This window comes from Saccopteryx bilineata, chromosome 9 (genome assembly GCF_036850765.1).
Source record: "Saccopteryx bilineata isolate mSacBil1 chromosome 9, mSacBil1_pri_phased_curated, whole genome shotgun sequence".
Classification (NCBI taxonomy): Eukaryota; Metazoa; Chordata; class Mammalia; order Chiroptera; family Emballonuridae; genus Saccopteryx; species Saccopteryx bilineata.
In genome coordinates, this window is record NC_089498.1 from 17,652,479 (window position 1) to 17,667,961 (window position 15,483).

The 15,483-nt window shown below is 56.3% G+C and overlaps 2 protein-coding genes across 3 annotated transcripts; both read left to right on the plus strand.

Moving 5' to 3' along the window:
• Positions 1 to 1,266: 1,266 nt before the first annotated feature.
• E2F4 (E2F transcription factor 4) lies at positions 1,267 to 8,400 on the plus strand. 2 transcript variants are annotated; one of them, XR_010727112.1, is made up of 11 exons: positions 1,267 to 1,462; positions 1,875 to 1,984; positions 2,124 to 2,285; positions 2,603 to 2,646; positions 3,351 to 3,412; positions 3,633 to 3,930; positions 4,417 to 4,623; positions 7,082 to 7,129; positions 7,341 to 7,385; positions 7,485 to 7,819; positions 7,904 to 8,400. XR_010727112.1 is itself a non-coding variant. In XM_066243373.1 (10 exons), exons 1-10 carry the CDS (start codon positions 1,328 to 1,330, stop codon positions 7,598 to 7,600), a joined length of 1,227 nt encoding a protein of 408 aa, XP_066099470.1. In that variant the 5' UTR covers positions 1,267 to 1,327; the 3' UTR covers positions 7,601 to 8,400. The 2 variants fall into 2 exon arrangements, 1 of the variants encoding a protein (XP_066099470.1); XM_066243373.1 differs by having other exon boundaries at positions 7,485 to 8,400.
• A 203-nt stretch (positions 8,401 to 8,603) lies between these two features.
• Positions 8,604 to 13,123, plus strand: ELMO3 (engulfment and cell motility 3). Its single transcript, XM_066243625.1, has 20 exons — positions 8,604 to 8,865; positions 9,014 to 9,054; positions 9,141 to 9,213; positions 9,397 to 9,447; positions 9,656 to 9,825; positions 9,911 to 10,010; positions 10,114 to 10,265; positions 10,347 to 10,425; positions 10,549 to 10,599; positions 10,682 to 10,804; positions 10,898 to 11,029; positions 11,133 to 11,234; positions 11,335 to 11,443; positions 11,552 to 11,688; positions 11,794 to 11,957; positions 12,063 to 12,175; positions 12,262 to 12,366; positions 12,452 to 12,534; positions 12,617 to 12,703; positions 12,791 to 13,123. The coding sequence occupies exons 1-20, from the start codon at positions 8,788 to 8,790 to the stop codon at positions 13,001 to 13,003; spliced, it is 2,163 nt and encodes a 720-aa protein (XP_066099722.1). The 5' UTR covers positions 8,604 to 8,787; the 3' UTR covers positions 13,004 to 13,123.
• The last annotated feature ends 2,360 nt before the right edge of the window (positions 13,124 to 15,483 follow it).

Consider the following 15,483-nt stretch of genomic DNA (forward strand, 5'->3'; position numbering starts at 1 on the left):
TATTATAACTGCAGTGCAAGTAAGCAAGAAAACAAGCAAACAAACAAACAAAACTAACTGCAGTGCAGTTCAATTCCTTCTCTATCCAATTTGCTTGTCTTACAAGTGGGAATCCTCCATTAATTTTCTGTAGGTAGATCCCTGTGTCAAAGTCTGTTTCCCAGAGAACTTGACCTAATATAAACAATAATAAGTAACAAAAATAATACCAGAAAACTCATAATCCTTCCTGCATGCTAGGAACTAACTGCTCTAAGTGCTTTACATATATTTACACATTGGTAAATATGTTTTGCATTGACCTGACCAGGTGGTGGCGCAGTGGATAGAGCATTGGCCTGGGATGCAGAGGACCCAGGTTCGAAATTCTGAGGTCACCAGCTTCAGCGCAGGCTCATCTGGCTTGAGCATGGGCTCACCAGCTTGACTGCGGGGTCGCTGGCTTGAGCGTGGGGTCATAGACATGACTCCTCCATGGTCACTGGCTTGAGCCCAAGGTCGCTGGCTTGTGCAAGGGGTCATTCACTCTGCTGTAGCCCCGGGGGTCAAGGCACTTATGAGAAAGTAATCAACAAACAACTAAGGTGTAGCAATGAAGAACTGATGCTTCTCATCTCTCTCCCTTCCTACCTGTCCCTCTCTCTGTTTCTCTCGCAAAATAAATAAATAAATAAATAAATAAATAAATAAATAAATAAAATAATTGTAAAAACTATATATTTAAAAATATGTTTGCATTTGCTGAAAGTGGTTTTTAAGTCCATGGCCTCTGAGTACTGCAGTGTGGAGAGAAGAGAAAGATGAGTTTGGGATCAAGGAAGGGGGGTGGAGTTGGAGAAGAGGACAAGCTAGATGTACTACTTAGTGCTTACTGTTTGGCAGTAAGTGAGGTACCATAATAGGGTAGGTGACCCCAAGACAGTGGGGCAGCTTATGAGAGCAGGACTGGGGAAAGATATTGGGTTTATTCAACAGCATGGTCTCGTCTGCTGAGAAGGGGTTGGGGCACAGTTAGTGGACTTGGGGCAGGTTGGCCATTCAGAAAGGTTTCCATGGCTCCCTCTCCTTTACTGCCAGGGCTCCGAGGCGAGTCCCGGAATTCCCGGGTTGTTTTCGTCCTTTTCGGCGATTGAACATTTGCTGATGTCCCCAAAATTTGCGGCCGTGCCTGCAGAGAGGAATTGCTCCAGGTTCCCTAGGAGAGCGCGGGGCGGAAGCGGAAGCAGCGATGCTGGCGCCGGCGGCTGGGCGGTGAGGAACGGAAGCGGAAGTGGCGGCGGCGCCGGCCTGGCCTGGCCTGGCTAAGGGGAGGCGGCGGGCGGGCGAGATGGCGGAGGCCGGGCCACAGGCGCCGCCGCCCCCGGGCACTCCAAGCCGGCACGAGAAGAGCTTGGGACTTCTCACTACCAAGTTCGTGTCGCTTCTGCAGGAGGCCAAGGACGGCGTGCTTGACCTCAAGCTGGTGCGGCCTGGGCTAAGGGGCGACGGAGGGATGATGGAACAGGCCAGAACCGGTAGCGGGAACCCTCGGAGCGGCCCAGCGAAGCCCTCAGAGAGCAGACCGCCATCTGTGTGGGAGGCATAGAGTTGTTTCATTCATTCGGCTGAGGCTATTGGGTGTCAGCCATGTGCCAGTCTCTGGGCTGCAGGTGCTGATCCTCGTGGCCCACCGTGCCTGGGGAGAAGAGCATCAGAACAGCAGTTCAGTTTGCACTAGCCCTCTTTACGCTCTGTGGTCCTGAACTGCTGTAATGTCTGGGAGGAGGGTTGGGATCGTCCACCCCCTTTTCAGACCGCTCCATACCAAGTCTTAGGGTACCTGAGGGCAACCTGAGAGTGGGGCTGAGCATCCTTCTCTCTGTTCTCTCTGCCAGGCAGCTGACACACTAGCTGTGCGCCAGAAGCGGCGGATTTACGACATTACCAACGTGCTGGAAGGTATTGGGTTGATCGAGAAAAAATCCAAGAATAGCATCCAGTGGAAGTGAGTGGGGACACCTGGGAGGGCAATGGGATTTCCTACCTAGAAGGGTTGGGTTAGGGGTGGAGGGTACAGGAGAGAGCAGGGGCCATAGAACCCAGAATTTCTGGCAGCTCCTCTCAGCTCTCCTCCCTGGGCTCAGGGGTGTGGGGCCTGGCTGCAATACTCGAGAGATTGCGGACAAGCTGATTGAGCTCAAGGCAGAGATCGAGGAGCTGCAGCAGAGAGAGCAAGAACTGGACCAGCACAAGGTGTGGGTGCAGCAGAGCATCCGGAATGTCACAGAAGACGTGCAGAACAGCTGATATCCTCCTGGCGGTCCCTGCTCCTGGGGTGTGGGCAAGGGGCCCTCTAGTCCAGCTGGGTTTGCTCTGTGTTGCCCTGGGTTCTGTTCCTCTTGGAAAGATGGTCCTGCAGTTCCTGGCCAGGCCTCAGTCTCCTGCTTCCCTCTCAGAGCCCCTCCCCCACCAGTCTTGGCCTGTGATCCTCCCCATCTAGACTCCAGGCCCCAGGACTTTCTCTGAGAGCTTGTACGTTAGACTTCTAAAAGAAGTGAGTCTTTTTTCGTCTTCTATCTGTCACCATAGGCAGGGCATCGATTGTTCTCCTTAACCCCCACACCTTGGCCTATGTGACTCATGAGGACATCTGCAGATGCTTTGCTGGTGAGCAGAACCTGAGTGGGGGGAAATGGGGGTGGGTCTGGGCTGAGCCACAGTCGTGAGCAGTGGGTTCAGTACCCAAAGAGAGTTCCTGGGGCCTTCCTAAAGAGGATTCAGGCAGGGTAAGTCCTGGGTTTGAGGATCGCTGGGACCACGTGGAAGCTAACCATACATAAGAATCCTGGGCTGGGTCCCAGAGTCAGTCCCCATCCTCACTGTGCTTTGGGTTTGGCTTCTCTGGTGTGACGAGCATAAGGGGGACGGTGTGTGTACATGTTCATTTGTGCATGCTTATATGCAGAGGGCAATAATGCCACTTCTGACCTTAGTTAGGTTAGTGGTAGTGTGGGCACAGGAACTGTTCCTTCTACATCTTTCATTCCTCAGACTGGTCCTGGGGAAGGGAGGTTGGCCTTGGCCAGAACACCTACAGCTAGGAAGCAGCTCTCAGTTGAGGAGTGGAATGTCCTCGGTCAGCAATTTTTTGCTCTGTGTGTTTGGATCCAGATTTTCTGGTTACTGACCCCTGGGCTCTTGGAGGAAGAAAAGCTTTAGCTCTCTGCCCCAGCCACTATGGGAGATGGGTGAGGCCTACTGTCTAGCTCCTCAGAGACCATGATCTTCCTCCTTGCTCCAAGGGACAGGAACCCCCATTCTTAGCTCAGATTGAGCCCCTGGGCCCTGACCCATCCTCCTTCTTATTCTAGGAGACACCCTCCTGGCCATCCGGGCTCCATCTGGCACCAGCCTGGAGGTGCCCATCCCAGAGGTGGGTGCTCAGCTCAGGCAGACTGGGTTGGTCAGGGGCGGGTGCTGGCTGTGGAACCCGATAAGTCCCGGGTGGGGCAGGTAAGGGGAGGCCCGAGGTTTCGGGTTATCTAGGAGAACGGGCAGCCTGGGGTGGGAGAGGACGATGTGGCTTGGGGTCAGGCAGAAGCCAAGCCTGTTTCCAATTCCACCTGCCTCCCAACCCCGTCTCATTCCCCCAGGGCCTCAATGGGCAGAAGAAGTACCAGATTCATTTGAAGAGTATGAGTGGCCCCATTGAGGTGCTGCTGGTGAACAAGGAGGCATGGAGCTCACCACCTGTGGCAGTGCCTGTACCGCCACCTGAAGACCTGCTGCAGAGCCCACCTGCTGTCTCTACTCCTCCACCTCTGCCCAAACCTGCTGTGGCCCTGCCCCAGGATGCCTCACACCCAAGTAGTCCCCAGGTGACCTCCACCACCTGTCTCCCTGGCAGCACCAAAGCCCAAGGGATGGCCAGTCAAGCAGCTGAGATCACAGGTGAGGCATGAGCATCTGGTGATAGTGTGATCTCTGGGGCCCAAGATACACTACCTCTGTGTTGTGGAATGCTATACTCAGAGCTGGAAGAGACTTTGGGGGGGTTCTTTTCCTGGCCCCTAGCTGGCCTCCCCTTGCTGTGACAAGGGAGCCCTTTTTAACAGGGAACCTCTGACTGTGTGAAGGGGCATTAGTGGTGGCAGTTTCCCTCAGGTCCACCTCTGTCTCACGTGCCCAGGCAGCCCCTCTTGAAATGTGGACAACAGAAGCCATGTTGTCCACAGGTCTCCCTCTTAAAGTCCTCATGTGCCTGTTTCCTTCAGTACTTTATTTCCAGGTTACCTCTTCGGGGGTGACTGGCATTGCTAATTCTCCCTGGGCCCAGGAATCAGAGCTGTAGTCATCCTGGCCAAGGGTTCTGTCACTGCCAACTTCAATATCCCACTTCCTGCCTCTAAGTGACTGGGTTCTGGCATGTGGTTGCAGTGAGTGGCGGCTCTGGAACTGATAGCAAGGACAGTGTTGAACTTAGCTCACTCCCACTGGGCCCGATGGCACTGGACACCCGGCCACTACAGTCCTCAGCCCTGCTGGACAGTAGCAGTAGCAGCAGCAGCAGCAGCAGCAATAGCAGTTCATCTGGACCCAACCCTTCTACCTCCTTTGAGCCCATCAAGGCAGACCCCACCGGCGGTGAGTACTTGCCCCATCAGGAGTGGGGAGAAGTCAAGACAGAATTGGGGCTGGAAACCCAGCTCTCTTATCTCCTTAGCCAGAGCTGGCCAGTAGAAGGGCCAGCCCTTACCATCAGCCTTGCCTAGACCAGAGCTCTGCCAGCCAGAGTGAGGAGCCTGGTCTTGAGCATCAGTGCTGGTGCCCCTTTGTCCTCCTTACTGGTCTGTCACAGAACTTCCTGGCCCTCTCTCAAGCCCTTTCTGCCACCTTTGGACTTGAGTCTCAGAAGGTGAAAGCACTCTCTTGGGGAAGAGGCTGTGGTATGGCTTTTATTTATTTATTTATTTATTTATTTATAATTTTTCCGAAGTTGGAAACGGGGAGGCAGTCAGACAGACTCCCGCATGCGCCTGACTGGGATCCACCCGGCACGCCCACCAGGGGGCGATGTTCTGCCCATCCGGGGCGTCGCTCTGCTGCAACCAGAGCCATTCTAGTGCCTGAGGCAGAGGCCACAGAGCCATCCTCAGCGCCCGGGCTAACTTTGCTCCAATGGAGGCTTAGCTGCGGGAGGGGAAGAGAGAGACAGAGAGGAAGGAGAGGGGGAGGGGTGGAGAAGCAGATGGGCGCTTCTCCTGTGTGCCCTGGCTGGGAGTCGAACCCGGGACTCCTGCATGCCAGGCCGACGCTCTACCACTGAGCCAACTGGCCAGGGCCTGTGGTATGGCTTTTAGGCTGCACAGGGACAGCACCTTGCCAGGAGAGGTGATGTTATCTGCCTGGAGTCCCATCTCCATCCTGCAACTTTAGTATTTGCTTCTTCCAGGACTCGTTCTCTGCCCACAAGCACTGCTCTCCTCTTCTCTGTCTGGACTCTGACAAAGTCATCTCCACTCCACTTCATATCTTGGTCTCTTAGTCGCCCTGGTTGCAGCAGTCAGGACCTCTGCACTCACCCCACACGCCATGCTCTTTTTTTTTTTTTTTTTAATTTATTTATTTATTTATTCATTATTAGAGAGGAGAAACAGAGAGGGAGAGAGAGGAGAGAGAGACAGAGAGAGAGAAGGGGGGAGGAGCTGGAAGCATCAACTCCCATATGTGCCTTGACCAGGCAAGCCCAGGGTTTTGAACTGGCGATCTCAGCATTTCCAGGTAGATGCTTTATCCACTGCGCTACCACAGGTCAGGCACGCCATGCTCTTGATAAGTGGCCCAGCCCTGCCTGCCAGCTGCAGTGGGTTTCGAGGCTTATGTGCTCTTATGCTCTCTTGCTCCATATTGATGCCTTTCCCCCTTGTTTGGCCTTAATGATGCCAGCTCTTGGAGCTTCTCTCTCACTGGCGCTTCCTTAAACATGGACACTTCCCAGGTCTCTGTCCCATTCCACACCTGTGAGGGCTAGGTGAGCCCACACCTCCGTCTTGCCTAGGTCATTTGCCTGAACTCCACACTCATGTCCACGTGCCTTCCTCTGCACATCCAGTGGGCACTTCATTCCCATGTGTCCCCAACGGAAACTTGCTTTCCCAGTTCTGGCTCCCCACCTCAGGTCAGCTAAGTGAGTTCTGTTGCCGACATCTCTCATATTTTCAACTCTCAGGATCACTGCCAGCCATCTCTTGTAAAATTTTCACCATTTTCCTCTTGACCACAGCTGACAAGGATCTGTCTGAAACACAGCCTGATTGGCACTTCTCTGTTGACAAAAGTACTTTGAATGGCTTCCTAAGGCCTGCTGGATAAACCCGACTAGCATATGGCATCCCTCGTGATCCAGCCCCAGCCCTTCTCTCCAGCTTCATTCTCTTCTGCTTCATGTGCACTTCCTCCCAGCCAGACCTTTGTAGCAGGGTTGTCACCGTGAAGCACTAGTCCTTGTTGAAGTGTCTGCCTCTTCCTCTGCCAGGTGACACTACCAGGTGTGATGTCTGAGCCTGGTACCAAGGAAGTGCTCAGTAAGGGTGGGTGGGCATAGATAGGGCATTCCCCAGGTAGGGCATCCTCCATCGGACAGGGTGTCTGTCCTCCATCAGACAGGGTGTCTATCCCTCCAGCAGACAGGGTGTCTGTCCCTTCAGCGGACAGGATATCCATTCCTCCATCGGACAGGGCATCCCTCCATCAGACAGGGTGTCCTCCATCAGACAGGGTGTCCCTCCATGGGACAGGGTATGCATGCTGAGACCAGAGAGTGAAGGAGTCTGCTTGTTCCTGCAGCACTTCTGAGTTAGAAGGGCTTTACCAGCTACTGCAGTGAGCCTTTGGTACCCTGGGCTCAGTGCTGAGGAATTTGGGTGAGCAAGGGAGACTGACACACAATGCCAGCTAGGCTTGTTTGTGGCAGGGCCTCCCATCTTTTCAGCTGTGTGGAGCCCTAGGGTGGGTGGTATAAGATCTGAGGAAGTTGGGAACTAGAGTGGGACCATGCTGGACCTCTGTGCCCTTGAGTATGAATGACTTCTTTGTCTTTCAGTTCTGGAACTCCCTAAAGAGCTGTCAGAAATCTTTGATCCCACACGAGGTAGGGCTGTGTTCCTCCTTGGGGTTAGGGTAACGAGAACAGCTTATTGGGTCTTACAGCTATTTTCTTGCCCTTCTGAGGACCTATGGTTGTGGTTGGTTCCTGGACAAAGTATAAAAGTTCCTGATTTGGGGGGAGGGTCCCCTTCATGGGCTTTGGTGGGTGGAGAGGTAGGAGCCAGAATGTAACTGAGCTCTCCCTCCTCCCACAGAGTGCATGAGCTCGGAGCTGCTGGAGGAGCTGATGTCCTCAGAAGGTGGGTGGTCCAGGAAGGTGGGGGGTGAGTGTGGACTGGGGTTTGGGTGGCTCTTGGGTGGGGCCTTGGCCCCAGGCCTCAGCCTGATGCTCTCTGCAGTGTTTGCCCCCCTTCTGCGCCTTTCTCCGCCCCCTGGAGACCACGATTACATCTACAACCTGGATGAAAGTGAAGGTGTCTGTGACCTCTTTGATGTGCCTGTTCTCAACCTCTGATTGATGGGGACATGCCCTGTGTGGCTGGAACACAGACTGTCTAACCTGAGGGCTGCTTGGGGGTCTCCCCACACCGCACTCCTACACAGCTTGAGAGCCACAAGCTCCCAACTTCCCCAGCCTTCCCTCACGGCACAGTTCTGGCCACAGCCCCCGCTCCTGCCCCGACACAGACACCCACCCCGGTGTTGTGCTGGGAGAGCAGGAGGGAGGGGCTCAGTGCCCTCCATGGTGGAGCCAGAATATTTGCCTGTCCTTTTCTGGAGACTTCCCCCACATTGTACTCCTTGTACCCTTCCTGAGCCCAGGCTCTGCAGCTACCCAGTGTCACAGGAGGACCCACCTTGACTCCATAGGGTAGCCTGTCTAACTTCCTGCCAGCTCCTCCCCCTCCAGGGAGGGAAGCTGAGGTGGAGCTGGGCACTCCCAGCCACACTCCTGGCCTCCTTCACCTCTCCCTGCCCCCTTGACCCTAAGGCTCCTACTGGACCTCTCCTGCCCTCCCCTTCTTTCTGCCTGGCCCTTAGCTCTGACATCCTGTAGGTGGTGTTGGGAGGGGGGTTGCTAACAGGAAGGAACAGTGATCTCTAGTTAGGAATCTGGGCAGGTGAGTCCCTGAGGATTGGCCCTGTAGTCCTTGTTTATTCATTTACTTTCATTTAGAGTCATTTGCAGAGATTTAGAAAGATTTGCAGTAATGAATGGATTACTATATAAAGATTATTTTTATACTTTTTACAGCAAAATAAATTGTAATATTTGTACAGTGTCCAAGCGAATAAAGATCATGCCTAAGGCTATCTGGTCTGGTTCTTTTGGGGCCCCTCCCTGGGGCTGCTGGAATGCTGGTGGGACTGGGTGGGTCACCTTGCTGGAATAGGAGGTGTGGCTACGCTAGCAGCCCGCCCTCTCTGCCCCCACCTGCCGCACCTTGGGGCGGGGCCACCTCGGCGGGGCGGGGCAGGGCAGGCAGTCCTCCTACTGTCCCCCCCCCCAACCCGGAACTAGCCTTGGCTCCCTCGGGAAGGCCGCGGCGCCCGGCCAGGAGTGGGGACCTGGGCAGTGAGTACGGGTCACGGGCATCAGGCCGCGACAGGACGCCCTTGTCCCCAGGGACCTAGACTCAGTGCGCCCTTGGCAGGAGTTGGCACAGTTTGAAAGTTACAGGCACCCTGCCCCGCTGGACCATGGCGCCCCCACGGGACGTGGTGAAGATCGCCGTTCAGAAGCGTGACGCCATCCCGCAGCTCATCCAGCTGGACCAGGTCACCCGGCCTGTCTGGCCAACATTCATCTCACCACCCACCTCTGGGTTGCGCCATTCCCCCCGGAACAGCCCCCCCTACCCCTTCCCCAGATTCTTCCCCAACTCTTCCCCACACCTGGCTCCGTGAGTGACTTTTTCACTTGCAGGCAAAGCCCCTGGCGGCTGTGCTGAAGGAGGTGTGCGACGCGTGAGTGCAGGCGTGTCAGGCCAGGGGTGGGGGAGGGTTGAGGGTGGGGGCGCCCCTTACCTCCCTCACTGAACCTCTGCCCGCAGGTGGAGCCTGACTCACTCTGAGCGCTATGCCCTGCAGTTTGCTGATGGGCACAGGAGATACATCACCGAGAATGTGAGTCCCCTCTCCCATTAGGCCCCTTCTGATTCCTGATTCCTGGCCCTGGTTCATCAGACTCCTTATCCTACTGGAATGTGATCTTGCACCATGTTCCAAATCCTCCCTCACTGACAACCCCAATTAACCAATCCTCAGAGCCTTTCTTGACTTCTCTCCCTTTTCTGCTGTCTTCTCCAGAACCGCTCCGAGATCAAGAATGGCAGCATACTGTGCCTCAGCACTGCCCCAGTAATGCCCCTCCTAGTCCCACCTCATTCCCTGCCCCCCCCCTGCTGTGCCTCCTTTCTGCCCCCTGCCCCTCTACCCCAGGTCTGGAGGCCCAATCATATCCCTGCAGTGCTCTGACTAGTGGACACCCTGGTCCCCACACCTTCAGTTACCGCTTCTTCCCTCCACCCAGCATTCTCACCTTTGCTTCTGCTCCTGCCCCTGCCAGGACCTTGAGGCTGAGCAGCTTTTGCATGGGCTGCAGAGCCGGAGTCCTGAAGGGCGCCGGCAAGCCCTGCAGCAACTTGTCCTGTTGGCCCCAGACATGACCTTTGCCCAGGAGGTCATCAGCCGTGATGGGCTTCAGAGGCTAGGCACCATCATTGAGGAAGGGGACGAGTGAGCATTGGGCTGTGGTGGGTGGTGGACATGGTGGGGCTGAGGGTCCTGATCTGGCCCTGCTCAGCCCCGGATGTCCCCCCAGCCTAGGGGAGGTGCTGGCCCTCACACTGCAGGTCTTCTTGGAGCTCATGGAGCACGGCGTGGTGTCCTGGGAGACGCTCAGTGTCCCCTTTGTTAGGAAGGTGGGTGGGCTTTTCTAGGGACAGCAGGTAGGGGCAGTGGAGTGGTATCAGGCTCTGGCCGTGCATGTTGGTCAGGTGGTGACAACCCCTGCCCCTCTTACAGGTGGTGTGCTATGTGAACATGAACCTGATGGATGCATCTGTACAGCCCCTAGCCCTCAGGCTGCTGGAGAGTGTGACCTTAAGCAGCCCTATCCTGGGCCAGCTGGTCAAGAGTGAGGTGCCACTGGATAGGCTGCTGGTGCACCTACAGGTGTAAGTGTTTGGGGGTGGGGTACAGATGTGAGGAGCACAGCCGGATCCTGGATGGCCGGTTGAGCCCTCTTCTTGTCCCAGGATGAACCAGCAGCTGCAAACGAAGGCCATGGCACTGCTGACAGCCTTGCTGCAGGGGACCAGCCCTGTTGAACGAAAGGTGAGTGTCCTTCTGGTAGATGGATGGGGGCAGGAGCTGAGTACTGTGCTCCACTCTGGGTCTACTGGGTGGGTGCTCATCGAGGGGCTGCATCATCTAAGCTCCCTTCCCACCCACCCTCAGCACATGCTTGACTACCTGTGGCAGAGAAACCTTCGCCAGTTCATCTATAAGGTAGGAAGCCCTGGGCTAGCAGACCCCTCCCACTCCTTTCCCAGTGAGCCCATGCTCACACTCATGGACCGGCTGTCCTCAGAACATCATTCATAGTGCAGCACCGCTGGGTGACGAGATGGCTCACCACTTGTACGTACTGCAGTCCCTTACGCTGGGGCTGCTGGAGCCGCGCATGCGCATGCCACTGGACCCCTACAGTCAGGTGGGTGCCTTTGGGTTACACAGGCTGGGGTCAGCGGAGCTTGGTCTTGAATCTACGATCATGACACAGAAACACCCAAATGTGGACCACCAGGAGCAGCGGGAACAGCTGCAGGCTCTGCGCCAGGCTGCCTTTGAGACGGAAGGGGAGTCCCTCGGAGCTGGGCTGAGTGCTGACCGCCGTCGTTCTCTCTGTGCCCGCGAGTTCCGCAAACTGGGCTTCTCTGTGAGTGATCCTTACCCAGCTCCCCACCCCTGCCTCAGCCCAGAGCTGCTGTTGTTCCCGAGGGCTGGGGCCCCTCCTCAGCTTCCTGTCCCTCTTTCCTCAGAACAGCAACCCTGCACAGGACCTAGAGCGAGTGCCCCCTGGCCTGCTGGCCCTGGACAACATGCTCTACTTCGCCAGACACGCACCGAGTGCCTACAGCCGGGTCAGTGGTGGGGCAGTGGGCAGAGAGGGATGCCCGCCTGTGCAGGACCCCTGTGGCCTTAGCTGTGACTCCGCCCCATTCTCTGCTCCTACCACCCCAGTTTGTATTGGAGAACAGCAGTCGTGAGGACAAGCATGAGTGCCCCTTCGCCCGGAGCAGCATCCAGCTGACTGTGCTGCTGTGTGAGCTGCTCCACGTCGGGGAGCCCTGTGAGTGGGACTGGGCACCGTTTGTTTGGGAACGGGGGACGGAAGGGCAGAGAGGGCCAGGGGCTTCACATACTTCCTCCCTGAGCCCCTCCTGCCCCCCTGCTCCAGGCTCCGAAACTGCCCAGGACTTTTCGCCCATGTTCTTTGGCCAAGACCAGAGCTTCCACGAGCTCTTCTGTGTGAGCATCCAGCTGCTGAATAAGACCTGGAAGGAGATGCGGGCCACACAGGAGGACTTCGACAAAGTGGGTGGGAGCGAGCTGGGAGACCCGGGTCAGGGCAGGGGGGTGGGGCTTTGCCGGGTAGAGGCCTAGAGCTCAGACCCCGAACTGAACCTGGGGTCACCCCAGGTCATGCAAGTGGTTCGGGAGCAGCTAGCCCGCACACTGGCCCTGAAGCCCAGCTCCCTGGAGCTCTTCCGAACCAAGGTGAACGCGCTCACCTATGCAGAGGTGCTGCGCCTGCGGCAGACCGAGCGGCTGCATCAGGAGGGCACGCTGGCGCCGCCCATACTGTGAGTTGGTGGGGATGGGTCCTAGTCCTAGCCCCCACTTTCCCTGGTGCTCCATGGGCCTTGTCCCAGGTCACTTGGTGTGAACAGACCCCTCCCCCGACCCAGGGAGCTTCGGGAGAAGCTGAAGCCAGAGCTCCTGGGCCTGATCCGCCAACAGCGCTTGCTCCGCCTCTGTGAGGGGACACTCTTCCGCAAGATCAGCAGCCGAAGGCGCCAAGGTTGCTGAGTGGGCAGGGGGGCAGAGAGCTTCTGGCTTGGGGTCAAGGCCCCTCTCATCACTCCTTCCCTCTTCTTGCTGCCGCAGACAAGCTGTGGTTCTGCTGCCTGTCCCCCAACCACAAGGTGCTACAGTATGGGGACGTGGAGGATGGTGCCAGTCCGCCTGCCCCCGAGAGCCTCCCAGAACAGCGTAAGGAGGGCAGGGGCAGGGGCAGGCCACTGCATGCCTCGGGACCCCTGGGGCCCCAGTGGTCAGCCTGGCCTTCTTCCTGCAGTCCCTGTGGCTGACATGAGGGCACTACTGACTGGCAAGGACTGCCCCCACGTCCGGGAGAAGGGCTCAGTGAAGCAGAACAAGGTGAGGGCAGTGGAAGCCTGGGCTTCTTCCCGCCCGCCCCACTCTGCCCTGCCCCCTGCTCAGTGCCCCTTTGCCTCCCCAGGACCTCTATGAGTTAGCTTTCTCAGTTAGCTACGACCACGGGGAGGAAGAGGCCTACCTCAACTTCATCGCTCCCTCCAAACGGGAGGTGAGTGTCTGGGCAGGCTGAGCTCAGATGGGCAGATGGGCAGGGGGAGAGACTGGCAGGCCCTCATGGAGCTGACCCCGTCCCCAGTTCCACCTGTGGACAGATGGGCTGAGCACCCTGCTGGGCAGTCCCATGGGCAGTGAGCAGACACGGCTGGACCTGGAGCAGCTGCTGACCATGGAGACCAAGCTGCGTTTGTTGGAGCTGGAGAACGTGCCCATCCCTGAGCAGCCACCTCCTATCCCCCCACCCCCCACCAACTTCAACTTCTGCTATGACTGTAGCATCACAGAACCTTGACAGGCTGGCTAAGGGCTGCAGCTGCTGCTGCTGTGGTGGCCGTGAGAGTGAAGGATGGAGACGTGCAGGTGCCCTGAGCAGCGGAGGTTGCGGCAGAAATAAAGTCTGCTTGGCTCTTGAGTACGTATCGAGTCAGCTGTGACCCCTGGAGGCCAAGTCTGCCTTCAAACTTAGCTGGCAAATGAGATGTGGGGTATCAGGCCAGGGCCACAGCTTGGGGTCACAGACCTGGGCAGCTCCAGTTGAGGGGCTGGTGTTCTGGAGGGTGGGGACAGTGCTGGTTCTACAGAGAGGGGTGGCTGTGTTTGGTGGACACCAACCAAGAGAGGGCTGGTGCTGCCAGCCAGGTGAGGGAGAAGCAGCAGGGAAGGAGGCATCCAAGTGGACCCCTTCCTTGGCCTGCTCTGTGTCCTTTGTGTGACTTGGAGGCCCCTAAGTGAGAGGTAGGAAAGGAGAGATGGGGAGCTGGGCCTGCTTTGTGCTCAAGGGCAGACTTAAGATTCCAGAAGACGCCTGACCTGTGGTGGCGCAGTGGATAAAGCGTCGACCTGGAAATGCTGAGGTCGCTGGTTCAAAACCCGGGGCTTGCCTGGTCAAGGCACATATGGGAGTTGATGCTTCCTGCTCCTCCCCCCTTCTCTCTCTCTTCTCTCTCTCTCCCCCTCTCTCTCTCCTTTCTAAAAAAATGAATAATAAAAAAAAAAAATTAAAAAAAAAAGATTCCAGAAGACGTCTGCAACTGGTGGGAGGATTTTTTAAGTGAGAGGAAGGGAAATAGATATTCCGCATGTGCCCCGACTAGGATCCACCTGGCAAACTGTCTGGGGAAAATGCTTGAATCAACCAAGCTATTTTTAGCACTTCAGGCTGCTGCTCAAATCAACAGAGCTACCCTCAGTGCCCAGGCCAATGCTCAAACCAATTGAGCCACTGGCTGTGGGAGGAGTATATGGAGGGGGAGAGAAGCAGATGGTCACTTCTCTTGTGTGCCCTGACCGGGGATTGAACCTGAGACACCCATATGCCGGGCCGATGCTCTACCACTGAACAACTGGCCAGGGTCAGGACATTCTGATGAGGGAATTCAGTGCAGGAAGTCTGAATTCTGATTAAACCCACCACTGGAGTGTGGGATAGGGGCCATAGGCAGGCCAGAGCCCCTGGAATCAGAATTGGCTAGGGGTACTAGGCCAAGCTGGAGGCCATGCTCAGAGGCTCTGAGGCAAAGAGCAGCACACCCACCCACAGGACAGGCTGAAAGCTGCCACCACCCTCTGACCTCCTTTTCTATGCTCCACGTTACCTTTCCCAGCACATCCTCAAATATATATATATTTTTTTTTTAATTTTTTTTTTTTTCTTTTCATTTTTCTGAAGCTGGAAACAGGGAGAGACAGTCAGACAGACTCCCGCATGCGCCCGACCGGGATCCACCCGGCACGCCCACCAGGGGCGACGCTCTGCCCACCAGGGGGCGATGCTCTGCCCATCCTGGGCGTCGCCATGTTGCGACCAGAGCCACTCTAGCGCCTGAGGCAGAGGCCACAGAGCCATCCCCAGCGCCCGGGCCATCTTTGCTCCAATGGAGCCTTGGCTGCGGGAGGGGAAGAGAGAGACAGAGAGGAAAGCACGGCGGAGGGGTGGAGAAGCAAATGGGCGCTTCTCCTGTGTGCCCTGGCCGGGAATCGAACCCGGGTCCTCCGCACGCTAGGCCGACGCTCTACCGCTGAGCCAACCGGCCAGGGCCTAATTTTTTTTTTACAGAGACACAGAGAGAGTCAAATAGGGACAGACAGGCAGGAACAAAGAGAGATGAGAAGCATCAATCATCAGTTTTTCCTTGCGACACCTTAGTTGTTCATTGATTGCTTTTTTTTTTTTTTTTTTTTTTTACAGAGGCAGAGATAGGGACAGACAGACAGGAACGGAGAGAGATGAGAAGCATCAATCATCAGTTTCTCGTTGCGTGTTGCGACTTCTTAGTTGTTCATTGATTGCTTTCTCACATGTGCCTTGACCATGGGCCTTCAGCAGACCGAGTAACCCCCTGCTGGAGCCAGCGACCTTGGGTCTAAGCTGGTGAGCTCTTTGCTCAAGCCAGATGAGCCCGCGCTCAAGCTGGCGACCTCGGGGTCTCGAACCTGGGTCCTTCCGCATCCCAGTCCGACGCTCTATCCACTGCGCCACCACCTGGTCAGGCTGATTGCTTTCTTATATGTGCCTTGACCACAGGCCTTCAGCAGACCAAGTGACCCCTTGCTTAAGTCAGTGACCTTGGGTCCAAACTGGTGAGCTTTGCTCAAACCAGATGAGCCCGCGCTCAAGCTGGCAACTTCAGGGTCTCGAACCTGGGTCCTCTGCATCCCAGTTCGATGCTCTATCCACTGCGCCACCACCCGGTCAGGCTCAAATATATTTTTTAACAGTGTTAACCATCAACATGTTACCTTGAAAAGGGATGAAATGACATCGGCTTTGGA

What these genes read in the sequence shown, in the direction of transcription:
- ELMO3 (XM_066243625.1), top strand. Translation starts at nt 8,788, where the DNA reads ATGGCGCCCCCACGGGACGTGGTGAAGATCGCCGTTCAGAAGCGTGAC. An exon ending in TGTGCCTCAGCACTGCCCCA is followed by an intron (nt 9,448 to 9,655) that starts GTAATGCCCCTC and finishes TGCCCCTGCCAG; the next exon opens with GACCTTGAGGCTGAGCAGCT. An exon ending in ACGCTGGCGCCGCCCATACT is followed by an intron (nt 11,958 to 12,062) that starts GTGAGTTGGTGG and finishes CCCCCGACCCAG; the next exon opens with GGAGCTTCGGGAGAAGCTGA.
- E2F4 (XM_066243373.1), top strand. Translation starts at nt 1,328, where the DNA reads ATGGCGGAGGCCGGGCCACAGGCGCCGCCGCCCCCGGGCACTCCAAGC. An exon ending in TGGAGGTGCCCATCCCAGAG is followed by an intron (nt 3,413 to 3,632) that starts GTGGGTGCTCAG and finishes TCATTCCCCCAG; the next exon opens with GGCCTCAATGGGCAGAAGAA. An exon ending in TCAAGCAGCTGAGATCACAG is followed by an intron (nt 3,931 to 4,416) that starts GTGAGGCATGAG and finishes ATGTGGTTGCAG; the next exon opens with TGAGTGGCGGCTCTGGAACT.